The sequence below is a fragment of the Orbicella faveolata genome, unplaced genomic scaffold (assembly GCF_042242905.1).
Source record: "Orbicella faveolata isolate gen_17 unplaced genomic scaffold, um_ofav_v1 contig_4, whole genome shotgun sequence".
Classification (NCBI taxonomy): Eukaryota; Metazoa; Cnidaria; class Anthozoa; order Scleractinia; family Merulinidae; genus Orbicella; species Orbicella faveolata.
The window spans coordinates 1,630,352-1,652,006 of NW_028301569.1; the positions used below are offsets into that span (position 1 = coordinate 1,630,352).

A 21,655-nucleotide genomic window follows, 5' to 3' on the forward strand; every position below is an offset into this window, starting at 1 on the left:
TTTTACTTTCCTTTAGTACATTAGTACGACATATATTTTACTTGCCTTTAGTACGTTAGTACAACTGTATATTTTACTTTCCTTCAGTACATTAGTAGGACAGAATATTATACTTTCCTTCAGTATGTTAGTACATGTACAATGTATATTTTACTTTCCTTCAGTACGTTAGTACAACCGTATAATTACTTTCCGTCAGTATGTCATTGCAGCAGTATATTTTATATTCCTTTAGAATGTTAGTATGATATATATTTTACTTTCCTTCAGTATGTTAGTACGATGTATATTTTACTTTCCTTTAGTACATTAGTGTGATCATACATTTTACTTTCCATCAGTACGTTAGTAAGGCGGTATATTTTACTTTCCTTCAGTATGTTAGTAGCCCTGTATATTTTACTTTCCTTTAGTACATCAGTATGATCTTGTATGTTACTTTCCTTCAGTGCGTTAGTGGTGTAGAAATGTGTGATGGTAGAGCCGTAAAGCTGTACAGTTCATTATCTAGATATGTGTGATTGTAGAGCCGTAGAGCCCGAGTAGAGCCATAGAACTGTAGAGCTGTAGAGCCATAGAGCCTTAGAGCTGTAGAGCCCAAGAGCCGTAAAGCTGTACAGTTCATTATCTAGATGTGTGTGACCAAAGAGCCATAGAGCTTATTATGTAGAAATGATCGTTAATGAACGAGTTCAGGTGTAGGGCTTAATGAAAACTTCTACAACAGGCCAAACCCCATTGGTAACCATGGCAACATGCCACTGTTTTATATGAACCTGCAAGAGAAGATTAAACAATTTTCTCCTACATCCCCTACTAAGTATTGTGTTTGTCCAAGGGTGTCCAGTTGCCTTCAGGAAGGTTTTTTGATGAGGGGGACTAGAAAGTACATTTCTGCCCGATAAATCGAGAGCCTGGATACAAGTTTGTGAAGCACCTCGAAGGTTGAAGTCGGCCATTTTGGTTTCATGGGTTTTTCTTTTGTAAATATGTTGTTTTTTTGCCTATTGGCGTTTGCTCACAGGTAGATGAAAGTGGTAGAGGTATTTATAACTGGTCATGTATTGATCATAACAGAAAGAAAGAAAGAATTGATAAAAGAAACCCGCACACACAAAGCCATAAAGTGGGATCGTGCTGGGATCATGTTAATTTAGCATATGGGGGAAATTGAGCTCGTAGCTTTTTTTCTTGGCAAGAGAATTTGATGGTTTCCACTCGCTTTCTCTCCTTGTGGAGTCCAAGGTAAGTTTAAGTTCTTGATAAGTTTTGATTTCATCGTTTTATTTTGTATACACACTTTGAAATTCTGCCTGTGTTAGTATCTGACGGAAGTTTGAAATTTGTTAGCCTATTTTAAAATACTTCAACTAAGAAATTCAAATTGCCTTATCTTTTGGTTTTGTTGTTCACACTACTTTTCTTTTGTATTCCGTGCAGTTTGACCAGAGGGAAAATGTCTTCACGGATGGTATACAAGTCAACCTACATGTGAGCTCGAGTCAATACACTCTGAAATATTTTAGTGATGGATGAAAAAATTAAGTCCAAGAGACTGTGTAGATCTACTTTTTGTGAAAGAGATGTGCTGTCCAATTGTGCCTAACATAAGCCAGATGCATGGTGGCTGGTGAAGTAGAGTTTTTTTACTGCTAGAAATGAGAGATTAAACAAACTGAAATCGAAACTTGAAATAATTATGAAGAAGAGAATGCTTGATACTTGTCAAAATAGGTATGTTCTGTAATCATTGCAAAAATCTTTTAGAAGAGACATATCTGCGATCCTTTTGAATATTGCTACATTGCTAGTGAGATTAGTACAAACAATTACCAAGATATATAGGAATAAAATACCGTGAGTTTTGTTTCCAAGAAAGAAAATTGTTTTTTTTTTTACTTGCATACACTACAATATGTAGTACCCTTATTATTGTATTGTACCAAGCTGGGCTCTTCTCCCTATAGTTGACTGAAGGTGCACTTTTTTCAGGCTGGAGGTACTATAAGACTTAACAGGACAGGGATTTCAAACATTAATTGATTATTTATTCAAGAAATAAGATCTAGTAGGGCCACGTTAGGTTTGTGAAAGGGGTTTCAAGCTAAGAGCTACATGTATATGAAAGGGAAGCCTTTCCCGTCAAAAACAATTATTAAAATGGATAGGGTTTTGACCTTGGGGCAGAGCCTCCTTTTATAAAACTTTGTTACTTCCCTTCCCCCTCCCTATATGGACATAGTTATATAGTAAAAAATCTTATAAATTGTAACTACATGTAAAAACACCCCCTTCCCTTTGGGTTGAAGATTGAAACAAAACTGACTGAAATGATCGTTATAATATTGAAGGAAACACTTTTCTTTCTATAGATTTCCCATTTACTAGCAAGCTAAAATCGAATTGTTCCTGTCTCACGTAAGTGAAATTGGGCAAAATACTCTTGGCAGTCTTAGCATTCTCACGGTGATTGCCTAAAATAATTGTCAAAATCATGTATTATAATTTTGCATAATAATTATTGTTATACAACTATTTCATAATGTTAACGGAACAAGGACCATAACCAATTTACCTTGACCTAAAATGCACTGCAGACTCACTAATATTATACATATATTATAACCAACACCAGTGACTGGTGAATATGGTGAACTCTCATTTAATGATTTCAGTTTGAAACAGGCTGTAATTATTCTTTAACACTACATCATGTACAAGTTAATATAATAACAATGTTCCAATTCCAATCAAAATTAATTATTATCCATTTTGAAATTTATAAGCAGTCTGTGTAGTCTGTGTAAACAACCTGTTATTTGATTTTTGTATTTCTTTTCCATTTCGAGCAGTCTGGGCTTGAGCCCTGTCTGGGGACATTGTATTGTGTTCTTGGGCAAGACTCTTTACTCTGACAGTGTCTCTTTCTTCTCAGGTGTATAAATAGGTACTGGCAAATTTAATGTTGGGGGGTAGCCCTGCGATGGACTAGCATTCCATCCACGGGGTAGTAGAAATAGTCCTAGTTGCATCATGCTACTGAAACTGGGATAAGCACTGGCCTGATGGGCTTCTTGGCTCATATGCAGACTTTACTTCCACTTCTGAGTTGCCATTTGCCTCTTTTTAAGAACGAATGCTGGTGCAAAATATTTCACATGAAAATGACTTGATTTTCATAAGAATGAACGTACAGGTGACTTACATTTTCATATGAATAGTTTTGCACAAAGACTTGTTTTGCCACAGAGGCAAAAGCCAACCTAGAATTGGCCTATTTATCCATGAGCTGGCTCAGAGAGCCTTTGATTTACATAAAATTCTATGGTGAAACAAACACAGGATTATGCTCCATTACAGTACCAAGCTACAAACAAGACCAAACACACAACACTCAATTGAATTTACTTACAGTGACTTTGCTTGCCATTTAAAAGTAAATTGAGATAAACTGTAGCGATGATTAATCATTGATGGATGTATGAGAAAGGCAAATGATTGATGATTACTGCTACTTTGTTTGCGAAAATAGATCAACTCAGCAATTCCACACGGCGGATAGGAAAATTCCATCTGCTCCTGGAACCAATCAAATTGTAGGATTTGTTGAATTCTGCCATCTCACAAACAGAAAAAAATAAAATGTATTACATTTGTATGGTATAGAAATTGCTTGACAGTAATTATTGTCGTGAAAATTCTATTTATGATTTGTGAACACCCACCTTTAAGAAGTATAGCACTTATAATGTGTAAAACTAAAATTCACTAAATTTAAATTATTTAACAACATAATTTTTACTTTTAGTATTTCTACAACTTATTAACCATGTACCATGTACACTGTCAAATCAAATCAAAATTGTTATTTTTAATCTTTGCTACCTGTTTTTTTTTTTCAAAAGGGGAACCTAGAATGCCATTTGAGGAAGAAATGGTAGGTTTGTTCACTTTATCTGTATTCTTGCATACAGTGTAGCACAGAAAATTTTGGCCGCTTTCTGTCAACAGAAAAACTCTTACTCTGCGAAAGTCAATTAAATAGTTTCATTACCATAGTGAAAAATGGTAGCCATTTTCATAATAATTAAACACAGTACAACTCTAGATTATTATTTATTTTCTCAATGGGCATTAAACATTTCCAGATGTTAAAGAGACATTAAAGTACCTATGAAGTGAAAAATAATTGGTGTTAATTTGAAAGGTCTTTCAAAGTAAAGAAGAATGACATTTTCCTTTTTGGAATAATTTTATCTTCTTTTGTTTTAGAGATATTGATGTTTTTGTACTGTTATGTTTTGCTGCTGGGTTCCCTGTGAAGACATATTTAGGTTTGTGCATGCGTAGAGGTGGCCTCTTTGAACGGAGACCAGGAGGACACTGAGTTAAAACCTCAGTTATGACAAGTTTACCTCGGCTTTTAGGTCAGTTTTAGTCCAAATTGTCAGTGTTTTTCTGAGAATTCTACCGTTGTAATATCGTGGCATCACTGTGAGTTGTTCTCATGGCTTATCGTGAATTAAACGTTCTGGTTAAAGTGAATTTGTCCATGGTTTGTCACCGTTCGCAGCTACATTATGCAAATGAGGAAAGTGATGATGTTATAAGAAGTACCACCAAAGAGTGAAAAATTGAATCAAAAACATATCTAGAAATGTTGGAGCAGTGTTCTTCAAACTTAGCACCAGAAATGTACATCATAAAGGAAACAAAATGAGACCTGTTGTGCCATTGCCATGACAACACTCTTAGCTCCAGTCTCTTTCTGTCAAAAACCAAATATTCTCATTTGCAACCCTTTAAAGTGGGATTGCATAATACAAAAACCTCAATATCTCTAAAACAGAGGAAGATATTCCAAAAAGGTAAATGGCCTTCTTCTTTGTTTTGCAAGGTCTTTCAAAGAAGCAGCCATTATTTTTCACTTTATAGGCACTTTAAACAGATCTAATTAGCTATGGTTCCTAACGATAGTCTCTTAAAGCACACCTGTAGGGTACGCTTGTAGGGTAAGTAGCTTCCATTGTTGTGAAGGTAGTGGTGGAAAGTGATTACTAAAAGACTAATGGAAATCTTAAAGGTGAAGGTCACTCCAAAGAATGTATATTTTTTGTCAACGCTAATAAAAACCTTGCACTAAGTTTAACCACTCACCAAAGTTTCGGCCTCTAAAGTGCAGGTTTTCCTTATGAAATTCGTCTTCAAAGAAGCCCAAAATTTGAGCATTGTTGCTGCCATTTTGACGCCTGAATGATATTGTCCGCGACCCACCCCTAATTCCCTGGTGTTTTTTGGAATATTTCAGAGCGAGCGAAAGCGCAGAAATAGACCCTATGCGCAGTAACCACAGACACAAGATCAGGTTTCAAGACATCATTTACTTAGAGTTGAATGAATGAGGGGTCAAAATATTAACAAAAGGAACTCAACCTGATGTGAAAAACTGATAATATTATTTCTTTACTGCGCGACAAAATGTCCCACAGAAGCTGAGAAAAAATGAATATGTGAAAATGAGTTACCGGTAATTATTGACTTCAGCGGACAAAACAAAACCAAATAGAACACAATTTCTGTTCTTGTACTATAACAGCTAACATTTGAGAAACCATTGGAAAGACATCTAAAAATCAATCTGAAAACAAGAAATCAAAAAATTTCTTCACTGCATGACGAAATATTGCAGCGCTGTGAAAGAAAGATGAAAGTTGTAAATCAAAAGGCGACAAAAACAATCCAATTATTTTGAGATCAATCGTATTTCAACTGTGTTAAATTAGTGGCCACTTAGTTCTTTTCTCAGTGGTTCTGTAGTAGCTGAATAAGACTCCTAAAAATATATTTGAACGAAGTGAATAAACTGAGTGGAGGTCGCCATAAACTAAATATGCAGAAATCCAGCGTGCAAGTTACTGTTCACTTTTAAAATGCCTATGACATGAAAAATAATTGCTGCTTATTTGAAAGTGATTGTGATATCCAATCAGAGTAAAGTTGGTAATTGTTAATGTAAATATGGTGGAAATTCGGTCATTGCAACAAAATGTGGCGTTCTGAACATTTCAATTGCTCCTTTATTCGAAAATGGGGAATTACGACTGAAACTCCTGTTTCTCGTTATTAAAATACACAAGAAAACTACACACTGGACTTCTATTTGGATAGTAATAGTGAAAAGGAAGTTTATTTTGGAGGTAGAGAGACCGCCAGACCATGCGATTTGTCCAGTAATGCGATCTTTTAAGCCAATGAAAGCAGTTCGTTTTGTTTAGTTCATCGAAGAAATGGTACTGTTTTCCATTTCAGAGTGATTTATTGACATAGTGAGTATGAATGTTACCAGCCAGTAATGCTTGTAATTCACAAGATAAGTGTGTTCAGCAAAAATAACTTCTCGACTGTAAATTTTATTTTGTGACACGGAAAGAAAAGGAAATTAATGTCGTTACATGTTTGTTGTTACATGTTCATAAAAAAAACCTAAATATTTTTAAGCCTGATGAAATTAATAAACTCAGATTCCCTCAATGTACAGTTTATCTAGCTCTGAATGTTTACAGAACGCCGCTTGACCATCGTCTTTTGCTTTCTTAAACTTTGGGATCAATTCCTTTCTGCAGTTTACGATTTCTTTTGGTAGGTCTGCCTATATTTTAAGACACTTTCCTTTTAGCTTCTTTGCTCTTGACATTACCAACTCTTTATCAGAATGTTGCAGAAACCGAGTGATGATCAGTCTTGGCTTATCTTGTGAAGGGTTGAGCCTCTGGATGCGATGAATTCTTTGAAACTTGATGGTATCACGTCACTGATATCCAGCTCATTCTGCACAAATCCAACTAACTCTTTGATGTTCTCCTCTGGTGCCAGATGTTTCTCTGATCCCATAAAAGCAAAGGTTTCCTTGTCGTTAATACATTTCCATGTAAAGCTTTTCAACCCTCAATGTTTTGATGTCTCCCTGAAGCTTCTTCACCCTCGCTGTTTTTTCTTGAAGAGATTTTTTCCCAGTGCTTCATTTTCTCCTTCACTTTCTCAGTTTTGAAGTTTGCAAAAGACATTCCTTTGTCTAACATCTTTAATGATGATGCGGTGTCTTTACTGAAAGATTCAAAGCATTTGACCTTCTCTTGCAATCAATTAACCTTTCCATTGACAACTTTCATGTAGCTTTCAAGATTGTCCGGTTTCTTTTCCATTTTATCAGGTTTCTCTAAAACTAATTCAATCTTGGGGATGACTTTTTTAACTACCTCAGACGTTGCGACAACATTATCACTTTTGCTTTGCAACTTTGTCTTCATGTGTCTTTTTATTTGGCTTTCTTCTCCAGTGGGGAAGGAGAATCTTCTTCAGACGATAATGACTCACTTCTCCAAGGCGGTTCGGTTCTCTCTGTGTGGGTATTTCGTTTAAACTTTTCTACCTTCTGTGCCGTGTAACTAAGGCTGTACATAATTTTTACCCAGGCAGTGAGGCCTGGGTTTAAATTTTGGCTCCGTGTTTTTTTTTCCACGTTCAGTCACAAATCACCATCTGGTCTCTAAAGCGCATGTGCCACCTGTGTATGCATACAGCACATGGAATTTACAGAGGTTGTCGTCGAGAAAAGATAGCACAGATTCCATGAATTTTAGGGCGATGAAATCACATACAAACGAACACACTGTTCAAGGTAGACCAACACTAAAGGATGTTAAGCATTTTCGGAACGGGTCGCTGCAAGCCTTATGAGAGATCAATTTATGAGCGAACATTTTGAGTGAATCATGAATCATGTTATACCAAAGGAGTCATCAACCGGGGCTATGAATTCATCTGTTCGAGTACACATAAGTAAAATGCTCTGAGAAACTTTGTAAAGTGTAATAAAGATAAATTCTCGAACTAAACGATATTCTCTCGTTATTTGCATGTAACAGAGTTATGTGTCTTAACAAGAGTGAAACTCATGTAGCGAATTATTGTACATTTAAGCTGAAAGAAACTAATGTATGTTGACCCCAGCAAAACAATTCTTGGCTTGCACTGTCATGCAATCCTGATGCAATAAAAAATTTATTCGAAAACCATTTAGTGGATTAAATCAAGAAATTGTGATGTTATAGGAGATTAATAAAGATGACACTCCTTGCATTTTTAAGTCTGTGCATTTTCCCAAGCTCAGATATTCGTTGAAATATTTTGCACAAATTTACAGAGACCAGTATGGAACTGCCATGTTGGTGTACCTCCACGGTACGCCTACATTGCGGCCGGAAAATATCTGGAACTTACTTTGGCTATCTAGGCGACTGATTATCTGTACTGAACAAACAAACATTTACATAAGCACTTTTCCTAATGCTTTAACTTCTAAATGGGCTAAAAATCAGGAGATAAATATATGATTTCGACAACCGCGCTCGTAGGTCTATGTCATGCATTGCCATAACTATGAAATTCAAAATGTCTCGCTTGCTTGAGAAACGCAACTAACAATGACAAAGGCTAAGGAAAGTAGACTGAAATGTATATAGGTTGATATAAAGACCTTGACTCATTTCACACCCTAAAGACTTGCAAACGAGTAATAAGCAATTAATCGATTCCAAGAAATGCAATAAAAAGCAGAATAGCTTAAGCACATTTTGATTGAATTTCATACAACTTCAAATGCAGAACATTTAGCTCAATTGCAATATAGATATTGCTTCTCAGTATAATGACTGCCTGGGTACATGCAGCAAAGCGTCTAGTTTTCTAATGGAGCTAGCAGGAACACGTCTTCACTCTTACCATGCTTGACCCAGTCTCCTTGTCCCTATTAGTAATATCGTTGGTATTTAGAATTAACTCCTGTTAAAAAAGGTTGTTATATTGTTAGTGTTGTAAGCTATGTTGATTGGTTTTGTAATTTGTAATTTGTAAGTTTTGACGTGAGTAACTTTAGTTTTTGTAACATTGTACATAAAGTGTAGTATCACAGTCAAAGCAAAAAAAAACAAAAACCAAAACAAACAAACAAAAAAACTTGGCATCAAAAATGTACATTACAACATAAGAAACAAAATGACACCCATAGTTTTGTTGCCATGGAAACTCTCTTGACTCCAGTCTCTTTCTTTCAAAAACCAAATATCCTCATTTTTAACCCTTAAAAGTGGGACAGAGGGTCCTGCTTGGAATAGACATGCTTCCCATATTGTCTTAACTCTCATCATTAGATTGGCTGGAGTAGATGGTTCTTGGTTAGCACAAAAACTGGGAATTTCAGTTTAATTAAGACAGGACCAGTGGCAAAACTGTTGTTATGGCAACAGCACAACAGGTGTCATTTTGTTTCTTTTGTGATGAACATTTCTGGTGCAAGTTTGAAGAACACTGCTTCAATATTTCCAGAGATATTCTTTATTCAGTATTTAACCGTTTTAGTTGGAAACCTCATGACATTATGATTTTCCTAATTTGTGTAATACCAAAATGTCAATATCTCTAAAATGAAGAAGGATATTCCAAAAAGGAAAACGCCATCCTTCTTTATTTTGAAAAACCTTTCAAATAAGCAGGAATTATTTTTCATTTTATAGGTACTTTACAACCTTAAATTCCCAAATACAGGGAACCAAATGAAAGAAATGTGAAAGGAAGTTCAATAACAATAAATTTTCATTCAGGCTGAGGTGAAGAAACCTATTTAAAAGGAAAAGAATGTTCAAAATTTTTCAGTCTTGCTGCGATGCTTGACCACATGTTCAAATTAATTCTTCGCGCTAAAGGGAAAGCTTGTGTTTTTGCGGACCAATCCATTCATTTTAATGCCCATGGCTATACCAATGGTTCCAAAAGTTGAATTTTTTACCATTTTTGTTTCTTAAGTCTGTAAAGCTGTTTTAAATCTGCAATCTGTATAAATCTATTCCAAACTTACTTCAAAGCACACTGATCTTCATGTTTTTGCGGCGGCTGTAGGAAGAAAAGATTATTCACCAGAAAAGTTTGAGGACTCTGTACTCCTTGATCTGCCATTCGGAGGCCACCTTAATTATATCCCAAAGCAGTAATTTCTCCGTGCTAGGATTGAAAACAAGACCTTGGAAGGTTTTAGATTTGGCCGGTAACGCGCCATGATTACCTGCAGTGAGCGCACAATTTTAAGAAGGAAAACAGTACTGTCTTTCTAGGATCTATAAAGTCCTCTGAAAATATGCTAAGGAAGTCCATTCTGATTGGTTTATTTGTCCTCAAGAACAATAGTACAATAAGGGAATCCAAAAGTCTTCAGGGAGGGTAGGAAAGGCAATTGTCCCCACATGCTTTTTTTTTGGCGGCTACGCATTGGAGGGGTTTTTGCACAGGTGGTTATGGTAATAATGGTGGTTATTGGTAATAATGATGATAATAACAATAACAATAACCACAACCAGCTGTTCTCCTTCATCTCTTTTTCCACTGTCCTCCTCCATGTTTCTTTCAGTCTGCCTCTCTTTCTATGGCCATCAGGGGTCCACCTGAGGGCAACTCGTGGTAGTGCTGCTGTTGGCATGCGTAGCACATGACCAATCCATTTCCATCTCTTTCGGCAGACTTGCTGTGTGATTGGTTCTGTTCCTGTTCTTCTGCGCAACTCATAGTTTGAGATTGTTTGGGGCCAGTATATAAGGAGAATCCTGCGAAGGCACTTGTTCTGGAAGACTTCTAGCTTGTGGCTGATGGTTTTGGTCGTCTTCCTGGATTCTGCAAGATACAGTAGAGTGCTTAAGACATTGCTTTTGAAGAATCGGATCTTTGTCTTCTGGCTGATGTTCCTGGATCTCCAAGTGCCTGGAAGTGAGGCAAAGGCCTGGCTTACCTTTGAGATCTGGACTAGGATCTCTTCTTCTCCAACTCTGCCGGTGGACACCTTAGATCCCAGGTTGGTAAAGTGATCAGCCTCATCTACCACTTCCCCATTCACCATGATGGATTTATTGGTTCTGCCACTCATCCTCAGATGCCTTGTCTTCTTAATATTGATCTTCAGGCCTAAGTTCCCTGCTGTAGTTGCCAAGGCATTGGTCTTGGCCTGCATGTCCTGGTGTCGACGGGCGAGCAGCGCAATATCATCTGCATAATCAAGGTCTTCCAAGACACTGGTCAATGTCCATCTAATCCCTCTTCTTCCACCACTAGTCACTTGTTTCAAAACCCAGTCGATCCCCAAGATAAACAGAAAGGGGGAGAGAATACACCCTTGTTTCACACCCGTGGTCACGCTGAAGGCGTCCATAAGCACTGTGTTGCAAATAACCTGGGACTTGAAGTCACTGTAAAGCATCTTGATGACATTTACCAGCTTTGATGGAATCCCGTAGTGCCTTAATATCTTCCACAGGGAATCTCGGTGAATGCTGTCAAACGCCTTCTCAAAGTCAATAAAGTTGGCATACAGGGGAGCATTCCATTCCTTGCTCTGCTCTAGAATTTGCCTTAGGGTGAAAATGTGGTCAGAGCACGAGCATCCAGGGCGGAAACCTGCCAGTTCCTGCCTGATGTACTTATCCAGTGTTGCAGCCAGTCTTGTATGGATGATCTTGCTGAAGACCTTGCTGGTAATGGGGAGCAGAGTGACGCCTCTCCAGTTGTTGCAGTCACCCAAATCACCCTTTTTGGGAAATTTGACAATGAGTCTGGTCTTCCACGCTTCAGGAATCGTCTCTCTCTCTCCCATATCTCTCTGAATATGCACATCAGAAGGCATGGTGTTTCAGTTTCTTCAGCCTTGAGCATTTCTGCTGTCACTCCATCTGCTCCACCTGCCTTCCTGCTCTTCATCGCTTTGATGGCAACTTTCACCTCTTCCATGTTAGGTGGATCTATGCAGATATCCAAGTCCTCTACTGCCGGTGGAATCTCAGCTACTTGTTCAGGTTCTGGCCTATTTAGAATGCTCTCGAAATGTTCCTCCAGCGTGCCAGCTTTTCTGCTTCTTTCAAAAGAACATTGCCATCTATGTCTTTTACAGGGACATCGCTGTTTTGAAAACCATTATTTAACATTTTGTTAATTCTATATGGGGTCGTCAGATCTTGTCTACCAGCAGCCTCTTCTGCCTCAACTGCCAGTCACTCTACAAATTTTCTCTTGTCTAGTTTGGTCATTTTTTTCACCTGATGGTCCAGTTTTGAGTATTTTCTCCTCAGCTGGTCATGAAAGTGTTCTGACTGGGTGGAGTTCATCCGCTGCTTGACTCCTCTCTTTGTTTCTATTTTTTCCCAGGTCTCCCCTTGTATCCATTCCTCCTTCTTCCTCTTTTTAAATCCAAGGACCTTCTCTCCCGCTTCCATGAAGGCCTGATTAAAGGAGTTGATGTTCATCTCCTGTAATAATAGTAGTAATAATAATTTTTACAGCGCTACTTTCTATGAAATGATCAAGTACGTTTCACTTATTCAATAAAAATTAAAACTAGTTAATCCTAAAAGATATATATGGTTGCAAAAAATACAAAACATGTAAAAAATAGATAAAAATTCATTATTCCCAGGACTATCCCTTTCTTTTCTCCTTTCTTCTTCTTTAGTCTTCTCTTATTGTGGAAAAGAGAAGCATGGTTGTAAGCTATGCCATTTCCATAGGTTAATATTATGATAAATAGTTGTTTGATTTTGTTATTGCTTTCAGGAAGAAGATGGTAATGAAGAGGATGAGGAAGAAGAAGATGATGATGATGATGATGATGAGGAGGAAGAAGATGGAGAAAGCAATGAAGATGACAGAGCAGAGAAGGGCAAACCAAATGCTTTTAAAGGTGGAAATGGTGGGAAAAGGCAACTTTGTTCCACTGCAGGTTTGTGGAAAATACCCTGTAGGAGGCATATGGAAAATATGGAATCCAGGAACCGGAACTGGAACCGTTGTGATTTACTTGGATTTGTGGTCTGTTATGTCCTTGTAAAATACATTAATTTAACATTTCAGTTGATTCGTCACTCTGATGCACACTCAGTGTTTGTAATACTCACCCATACAGTGTTTGTAATCAAAATAAAACGACACGAAGTCAGCAATCACAGCAAAACCACCATGCTTTAATCAACAACAATGTTTCCATGTGGTTCCCGGATGTAGGCTAGTTCCCAGTACACCACAACACTGAACACGCAAGGCATGCAAGAGTTATTTTTTTTTGTGAATTAGAAGCCCTTGGAGGTAGCAGCACTCAGTGGACTCTTAACAGTTATAATAAGGTTAATCCAACAAGTTTGCTTGGTTATGATTGATGCATACTGAAAAAAAAAAAAGAATTTGTTTCACCTTAGGAAATGTGTTGCAAAGCCACCGAGGCATGCCACAAAGGCTAGAACATATCCTTTTAATATGAGCAACTTACTACACCTTGCTTGGTCTGTTCCTGCTCACACACACTCACACAAGTCCCAGATGTACATGCACTTGTTGGTTCAACCGCTCTCCTTACTAATACACTACATCCTTCTCTTCTTGCAGTTATATGCTTAATTTCAAACAACATAGAAATATAACAAACTTGTAGTTCCTTAATTAAACATGCTCTTAGCGTTCGGTTCATACACAAGTGTATTCAAAACGAAAGAAAGTCACTCTGACTGGGAATAAACATGGTCCTTGAAGATCAGTTCATAATGTTCAAATGTCACTTGCAACAACACAATGAATGCGACAATGTAAACTTCACAAAGTTCAATATAGAACATAATCACTCAGAAATTTTGGACAGCTAGTGATTCTGCTGGATCTCCTCAATGGCTGCTACAGCAGTAGGTACAACCTGGTGGTGCCTCTGCCATTGGTACGGGATTCTCTTTCTTAGGTGGTATTTTGGTTGTCCTTTGGTTCAGGAGGTGGTCCAACATCCTTTGGTGAAGGTCCCTGATCCTCCTGATCTGGCATATTCAATGTTTAATGCTGAAGGTTTCGCTCACACTGAACTCGCTGTGGTGATTGCAATACCACTTGGTCCCCGTAACGAGACATTACCTGCTATGGTGCCTTTTCATAGGAAGGTGACAGCTTGTTTTCTTTCTTCTTTTTAAGCAGCACAATGTCTCCTCCTTGCACTTCTTGGTCTCTGGCGTGAAACCTCTTATCGACATAGTCCTTGTTAGACTGGTTTCTCTGGGTGTCTTGATCACAGACGGCTTGGTTGCTGACTTCATCAACAAGCTCAGACATTTTGGTTGTAAGCCTTCTACACAATAATTCAACAGACTCTTTCCTGCAGTAGAATGTGGTGTTGACTGGTATGCCAACAGAAATCGGTCTGGCTCCTCCCTCCAATTCTTTCCTTCAGCGTGAGCCGCTTTAGCGAAAAATGTTTTTTGGAAAGAAAGTCTTGAGAAAGATGTTTTACATGTACCTTTCTTGTTAATTGAATGTAAACCCGCTTAAACTCACTACCACTGAAAACAGAGAATACTTCAAAATGAAACTCTTACCTATAATTTTAGCTCTATAATGCTTTGGACATGATGTCTACTAACTTTGACATATGTTTGATCTTCTTCTGGTATTTCTCAACCAGTATTTTTTCACTCCAGTCAGTTTTTCACATTCAACAACAAGAACACTTTCATTTGTTCGTTTATAGCTTAGTTGCCAGGCATTTCACCAGGAGGTGGAGCAGAGCCGTAGCAAGGGGAGGGCCTGGGGAGCCCATGCCCCCCAGTTTTTTTTGCCCCAAAAGTAAAACCAGACATGTATTAAAAGTTGAAGACCACAACGAAAAGCTGGCAAAAATGATGGCAGTGTACAGGGATACTGACTTGTAGCAGTACATGCTAGAACCCCACCTGTCCCTGCTTCCAGAAATGGTGCAGGCAGACCTCCAGATTTGACATTGCTGATCTGCTGGACTTTTTTTCAGTCACTCAGAAATGCTCGTAAACTCTTATTGAGTGAGATTTGCACCCTTGTTAAGCTTATGCTTGTCATGCCAGCTACCAACACTGTCAGCGAGCGCTCCTTCTACGCTTTAAGCGCTAAAGACTTACCTGAGCTCAACCACGGGAGAGACAAGGCTCAACTACCTCATGCTTCTGCGTGTCCACAAGGAATTGGCAGATGGTATTGACATGGTGGAGGTCGCCAATTTGTTTGTGGGGTACAACCAGTGGCGCAAGCACTTGTTTGGGAAGTTTTCATAAAACGACATGCTGATGAAGTCTCTGGTTGCATCTAAGGCAACACAGACAGTACCTGACTCTGAGTCTCTGACAGGTGAAACACTTGCTTGATAGACAGTCGGTTTTGTTATTTTGTAATTGACTTCACAAGTGTTATACTTTTTTCAGTCTGCACTGCTTTGCTGAGACAGTCTAGGAAGTAATTCGTGATACGTGTAAATTACAAATAACTTTTGAAGAACGCTGGAAATAGCATTTTCCGAACTTCTAGATTTCCAAATGCCCCCAGGCCCCCATAGCAGCTCGTGCCTTCGGTGCTTGATTCTGTGCCCCCCCCCCCCCCCCGCCCCAGTTTTTTTTCCCTTGCTACAGCACTGTGGAGTACTGGACACAAGTAGTTTTCAAAGCTTTCTTTGATCACAGCTCAGTGTGACAAAGTAAACAGCTTTGTGGCAGAATGGAGATTCCCTACCGAGGGATGTTTAGTTGCCCTCAAATGGCAACCCTGGTAGTAGGTGGTATATTCGACAAATACTGGCAAATTTGTGACTGCTTTAGTTAGTGCGACTCGCCTTCTTGTGGACTCACCGGCAAGTCAGGCTAAAGTGCTCAAAATTTGCCAGTATTTGTTGAATACACTACCTATTACTCATCACACGCACCTCAAAATTTCTTTTTAAACAAATATGGTGTACAAGTAAATGGGAACGGAAGTGAAGGTGGTGCACGATAACCAACCAATGTTAGGCACAGGGTTGTTGCCAGACTGGCTGCGCAACCTTGCTCACGGCTGTGCGATGGTGGCGCTAGATACTTTTAACGATAACTTGTGTCTTTGGCACTGCATTGCTGTTTACTGCAGAGCGTGGGCTGATCGAAGCACATAAGTCGTGAGAGAGCTTGCAAAGAGTTAATTAAATTGGGAAGACATGCTTAAACATGTGCGGAAGGAAGAACAATGATCAATTGTCCAAACAAGCAGGTCAAAGTTCCACAGACAGCTTACGAGAGAGCTTTCTCTGCAAACAACAAAGCTTCACCATCAGCACTTGCGTGGCTTATCCGAGAGAGCAGCCAGCGAGGAAAACATATCCATCATGCAGAGGTGAGAGGTGGCTTGCGGGCGCACTTGTGGATGGTTATGACCCAACTACAAGGACTGTGTTCCAATACCATGGCTGCCACTGGCACTGATGTCATGTATGTTTTACAAAAAGCCGGAACAAAATTGTCTGTCACAACTAAACTTGAGAAGATAGATATCTTGCAATAGTGGAACATACAAGAGCACTCCAAGCGGTAGGCTACCACGTTATTGAGAAATGGGAGTGTGAAGATCAAAAAGTGCGAGAAGTTCTGCCAAAACAAGAAATGAGAACTTACCTTAATGCCCTCTTCTACGATTTTGAATCGTTTCACAACAAAGAACAGCGAAACGAGGTCTCAACATTGCTCAAGTGTGAAAACGCCCATGTCCCAATTTTGGTGAGCATTGGCAACACAATTAAATGCGAGCCCACGCATATCTGCAGTGGAAACCCAAAACAGCTGATCTGAAAGTTTATGGAAGAGTTAGAGAGGTGTGGGAGAAACATTCGGGCCGTGGTAAGAGTGGAGTTCATGGCAGAAGACATTGACCTGGTTCCAGGAAAGCAGCAGAGAGCCACAGTGGAATGGTGCGACCAGGTGCCTGTTCTTGGTTTCAACTGTGGGCATTATGACCTGAATCTGATCAAAGAGCATTTCGCAGAGCTGTTGGCTGATGCAACAACCAATGTCCAAGTAGGAAAAAAGGCGAACACAATGATGTTCATGAAGACAAATGGCTTCCACTTTGTTGACATTATCAACTATCTTAGGCCAAGAACCAGGCACGAAAAATGGGTAAAGGCGTACAACTGCTCTGCTCAGAAATCTGGTTTTCCTTACGAGTAATTCAATAGCCCTGAAAAGCTGAAGTATCATGGGCTGCCGGTTTACCCAGCATTGTATTTACAATTGAATGGTGAATATGTCCTCAGTCTTTCAGAATTCCAAGAGTGCAAGAAAATCTTTAAAGAAAAGAGAATGTAAAAGTTTGCATATTAGTTATGCTACTGCAACGATCTTGATGCAGCGCCAGGGTTAGAAGCCTTGGAAAAGATAAGAGCCTTCTACACTGATAAGGACATCAACATCTTTAAAGATGCAGTTAGCCTCCCAGGGGTGAGCTTGCATTATCTCTTAAGAGGCATGAGAGAGCGGGAGGGGGGGGGGGGAGCTGAACTTTACAGCCCTTGCAAAGAGGCTTATGAAATGTGAAGGTGAATTAATCAACATGACACGAGCGTGGGACAAAGAAAAATTCTGAGTCCCCGACAGGAATCGAACCCATGACCTCCCGAACACCGGGCGGGCGCTCTATCCATTGAGCTACGAGAACTCATGGAGAGCAAGGCCATTTAACTGAGTTCACATATGATTGTAGTCCTGCATACTGCTAGGATCAAATGTTAACAGAAGCTGTTGTGGGCAGGCAAAGTCTTGTGTTCAAACGTTATCATGAAGCTGGTGTGACACGTATAAACCGCACCGGTTTAAAGAACCAAGAGTTTGTAAGTGAATGATTGGTTACAACGCGAACGCTCTTTATCTGTCAACAATGTTGAGAGACATGCCTTGGGGGAAGGAAAGGGTCTTACAGTATCAAAATCCGTTAGGCACAGTGACCATGCTTACATCACATGTAAAGGCTGGAACACGGTTCGGGTTTGCAGAAGTGGACATTAAAACACCAAAGGCTCTGTAGCCAAAGTTTGAAGAATCGCTGCCATTCTTGTTCACCAAACAGATTCCAGACGAAGCTGCACCTCAACACATAAAGGATTACTTGCAGCGCACCGGCAGAAAAAGAGGTGACGGGAAAAAGCTGGTAGGGGCATTGTCAGCACAAAAGCTGTTGCTGTATGTCCGCCTGTTGCATTGGTATGTGGAACATGGGGCAGTCATCAAAGCTGTTTATCGCATGATCCACTATCAGGCGACGGAGATCTTCACTTGGTTTGTGGAGCAGGTGACAGAAGCCCGCTGCACCAGAGATGCGGACAAGAGCAAAGCTCTGCTAGCTGAGGTGTTCAAACTGCTGGGAAACAGTGGTTATGGGAAACTCATTGAAGTGCTCGAACGGCAAACAAGCGTGACCTACACAAAGGATGAGAAGGTGGTGGACAGAGTGTTGCGAAGTGCGTACTTCAGTGATCTGGATGAGCTTGGGCAAATGTATGAGTTGGAAAGCAGGATGCCGTGTATCATGATCAATCGGCTGTTCAAGATCGGAATTGCTGTGTATCAGCTGGCAAAGCAGAGAATGCTTGAGTTCTATTATGTAGTTTATTACGGACTATTTATTACTGTAGTAGACTTTTGTGAGCTTGGAGTCCATTCTCATCCAAAGAACAGTTATAGTAACACTCTGAAAAGTTCAAAGAAAACGGAAAGCTCAGCCTCTGCTTGGGTCCATTTTGTCTTCCAAGGACCTTTCGTTTGAAAACAGTCTGCCATACCAGCCGTGCATTAAGTGTGGGCATAAGAAACAAAATGCTTTTATGTGGATACTACAGACATAAAACAAAAAAATCTATGAAAAAATATAATGCATCTGATGATAGACATGCGTGAAAACTCGGATGAAGTTTTTTTGGAAGAAACCAGTAAGAACCCCAAACAAATCAAGTTAGTGGTCAGTTCATATTTCAATGCATGGAAGAATTTGAAAAAAAGTTGCAATTGTTTGTTACAAAACACAAGACAGGACTGTTATAAATGGACAAAATCTCCTTCCTGGGCATTACACGCATCAAAATGTGGTCACATATTTCAAAATCGCGTTTTCTGTTCGTCTGTAGACAGTAGAAGAAGACATTTACAAAGGAAACTGGCAAATTGTAAAAAACTGAAATTAGCGCAATAATGATTGATGAAAATTTAGCCGAGTTGATTGATTTAAAAGGATCGTCTGAAGTTGAAGCAGCTCGCATATCATTTGAAAGAGTAATAAAACCTTGTTTTTATTACATCTACTGTGATGCAGCATCAAGCAAACACAATTTTCACAACGGAAAATGCAGTAGTTTGCTGGAATGCGTGCCAATTACAGGAAACTGGTCAGAGTTGAAACACTATGCACAAACTTTCTGCCCGAAAAACTTTTGTAAAACAATAAAAGTTAGTGATATTAATAGTCTGAATCTGTCTGTAAAAGACGAAAAAGGTGAGTTAATAGATTTCCAAGACAAGCCTCTTCATTTTGAAATAGAAATAGCTTAAGGACATCCCACCCATTTTTTTAAATGGAAAAAGACTATAAAACCGAAATTTTTGCCAAAAGGGTTTTTCGGAGCTTGTCTTCCATTTCTTTGCAGACTTTCATTTCAACTTTTTTTTCTTTCAAGGTGTGGTCCGAAAAGTTCAAAGAAAACAAAAAGCTGCATAGCAGAGAGTGAGTGCACTGCCACCCTCAAAAAGCAACTTGCCCTGTTTCTGCTGCTCACTGGGTTGATAGAAGTCAGAGAATTGGGGTTCTTTGACTGTTATTGGCTGGTCACGTAATTGGTGTTAGTGAAGTTCTGCTTCGCTTGTTCTTTGATTTCCCTGTTGGTTTCCATCCAATCAAGAAGCTTGACGCAGTCATGCGTGTATTTGGCATAAGCCACCTGATAAGCTTCAAGAGCTTTGTCATGCCGCTTTTTCTCGTCTAATGCGGCCTTTCCATTGTTGCCAGACAAATATTTTGCAAGATAGTTGCCACTGGTGAAAGCAGCGGCGTTAAGAACTGCGCCTCTGATCATCATCGCGATATTAGCCATTTGCACAAATAGCAAAATGCTTATTTTTTTAACTGGTTGGAAGAATCTTCTGGTCTTTGAGGTACTGTTTCAGTGCAACTCTGCCGGCTATGACAGTGGTGAACTTTGCAAAGTTTGTAACGTTGCTGCTTGGGTCATAGGTGAAGTTCTCTTTGACCATCTTTTGCAATCCAGCCGATGCCGGTGGCTAAGCCAGTTAGAGTGGCAGTGTCCATGATCATTTTGTTATATTGTTTGAAATTTTCAATTGATGTAAAATGGAGGGTTTTCAGGTTTCTGTGGATGTGCTTCGCTGCAGTCATCACTGCAGTTGCCCTCGTCATCATAGTCGCTGTCGTAATCAGGTTGTGACCGACGCTTAGAGAATGGCGCGGCAATAACATAGCGGACCATTTTGAAAACTTTTTCATTGAAGTTAATCCAAATCAGGCCTATCCCAAAAATAGCAGAGGTGCTGATAAAAACTTGTAGGACGTCAACTTTCAGGATCATTGATGTCTATAAATGAAGCTAAAGTTTAACTTATTTTTTCAATCCATAGAGTGGATGCCTTTTTTGGTTGAGGTGGAGGCTGCAGAACCTGTGGTGAGGGCAGAGGAATCTGTGGTGGTCTCTTGAAGAAAAGTCTTTATCTCTTCATGTTTGTAGTAGAGCTCAATCATTGAAACGAAAATGCTGACAACACTGAACCATTGAGTAGTGGAGAGAATATTTCTTGTGGTGTTTGTGTCTGTGATGGCTATTTGAGGAGTTGAAGTTTCTTTTGCCTGGTTATTTGCAATAATGGCACAAGCCTTAGCCAGTGCTTTTTTCTGTTCTTCATGAGCCTGTTTAGTTTTCTGAGCAAGCCTGTTTTGTTTTCTGAGAGACCGCCTTGCACGCAGCCACTCGATTTGGGTTTTTTGCTGGTTTAGTGGTTGGAATTTTTGAAGTCACCTGTCGGACTGCAGGTTGCATTACTGCAGGTTGGGTGACTGCAGGTTGCGTTCTGTAGGTTGCATGGCAGCAGGTTGCATTACTGCAGGTTGTGTGGCAGCAGGTTGCATTACTGAAGGTTGTATGTCTGCATCTGAATCCACCATTGCTTATATCTGGTGAATAAAAAAATATTTACTTGGGGATTGGACAGCTATTACTGACAAATGCTGGCTAATTATTCAGCAGTTGCTGAGGATTGCTCAGGTTTTTGCTGTTCAGCACTGAAATCGATATGGTTTGTTGTGATCAGCACCGCGTTGGCCACTGCGAATATCTGCCCACATCTCAACGCAAGACCGCCCACCACAGCAGACAACTCTTTAGTGATTATGTAGTCATTTTTGAGCTCATTCTGCAGAGCTTCAGCATCTTTAAGGCGCACAAACGCACCAACCACTTTGGTGGCCAACATCAGAAAGCTTTCAGTCAAGGTTTCAGTGGTCTTGGCACCTACATAAGTCTCATACCTTTTGTGGTGCCTTTCAACATATTTGTCGTTCAGTTGCTTCACCTGCTCATGTTTCAGCTGTATGCCGATGGCTTCTTTTGCTTTGACTGTGGAAACAATAATTACATGCTGTTCATGAAGAGCTGGAATGTCAGGACTGGGAGCAGTCACAGGGGTGCTTGAAGGCTCAGATTCCAGCAGCTGTATTATGGTTCTACGAAGAGGAGGAGGATGCCTTTCGTAGACCCTCTTTGGGAGTT

At 39.6% G+C, this 21,655-nt stretch overlaps 2 protein-coding genes and 1 pseudogene across 2 annotated transcripts in view; all 3 read left to right on the plus strand.

Moving 5' to 3' along the window:
- The window catches only part of LOC110052202 (protein polybromo-1-like), a 218,513-nt gene that overhangs the window by 16,494 nt on the left and 180,364 nt on the right, over positions 1 to 21,655 (plus strand). Inside the window, exons 5-6 of the mRNA XM_020758318.2 lie at positions 3,906 to 3,937; positions 12,646 to 12,811. Coding sequence (XP_020613977.2) covers positions 3,906 to 3,937; positions 12,646 to 12,811 — 198 coding nt within the window. The remainder of the gene's footprint in view (positions 1 to 3,905; positions 3,938 to 12,645; positions 12,812 to 21,655) is intronic.
- On the plus strand, positions 12,822 to 15,450 carry LOC149100886 (uncharacterized; annotated as a pseudogene).
- LOC149100887 (uncharacterized) lies at positions 16,689 to 20,412 on the plus strand. The gene is made up of 3 exons (XM_089276391.1): positions 16,689 to 17,009; positions 17,609 to 17,719; positions 17,914 to 20,412. The coding sequence occupies exons 1-3, from the start codon at positions 16,689 to 16,691 to the stop codon at positions 18,649 to 18,651; spliced, it is 1,170 nt and encodes a 389-aa protein (XP_089132517.1). The 3' UTR covers positions 18,652 to 20,412.

Coding starts and splice junctions, on each gene's coding strand:
- LOC149100887 (XM_089276391.1), top strand. CDS start 16,689: ATGGAAGAGTTAGAGAGGTGTGGGAGAAACATTCGGGCCGTGGTAAGA. Junction 17,010..17,608: donor GAACCAGGCACGAAAAATGG/GTAAAGGCGTAC, acceptor GCATACTGCTAG/GATCAAATGTTAACAGAAGC. Junction 17,720..17,913: donor GTTTAAAGAACCAAGAGTTT/GTAAGTGAATGA, acceptor AAGGCTCTGTAG/CCAAAGTTTGAAGAATCGCT.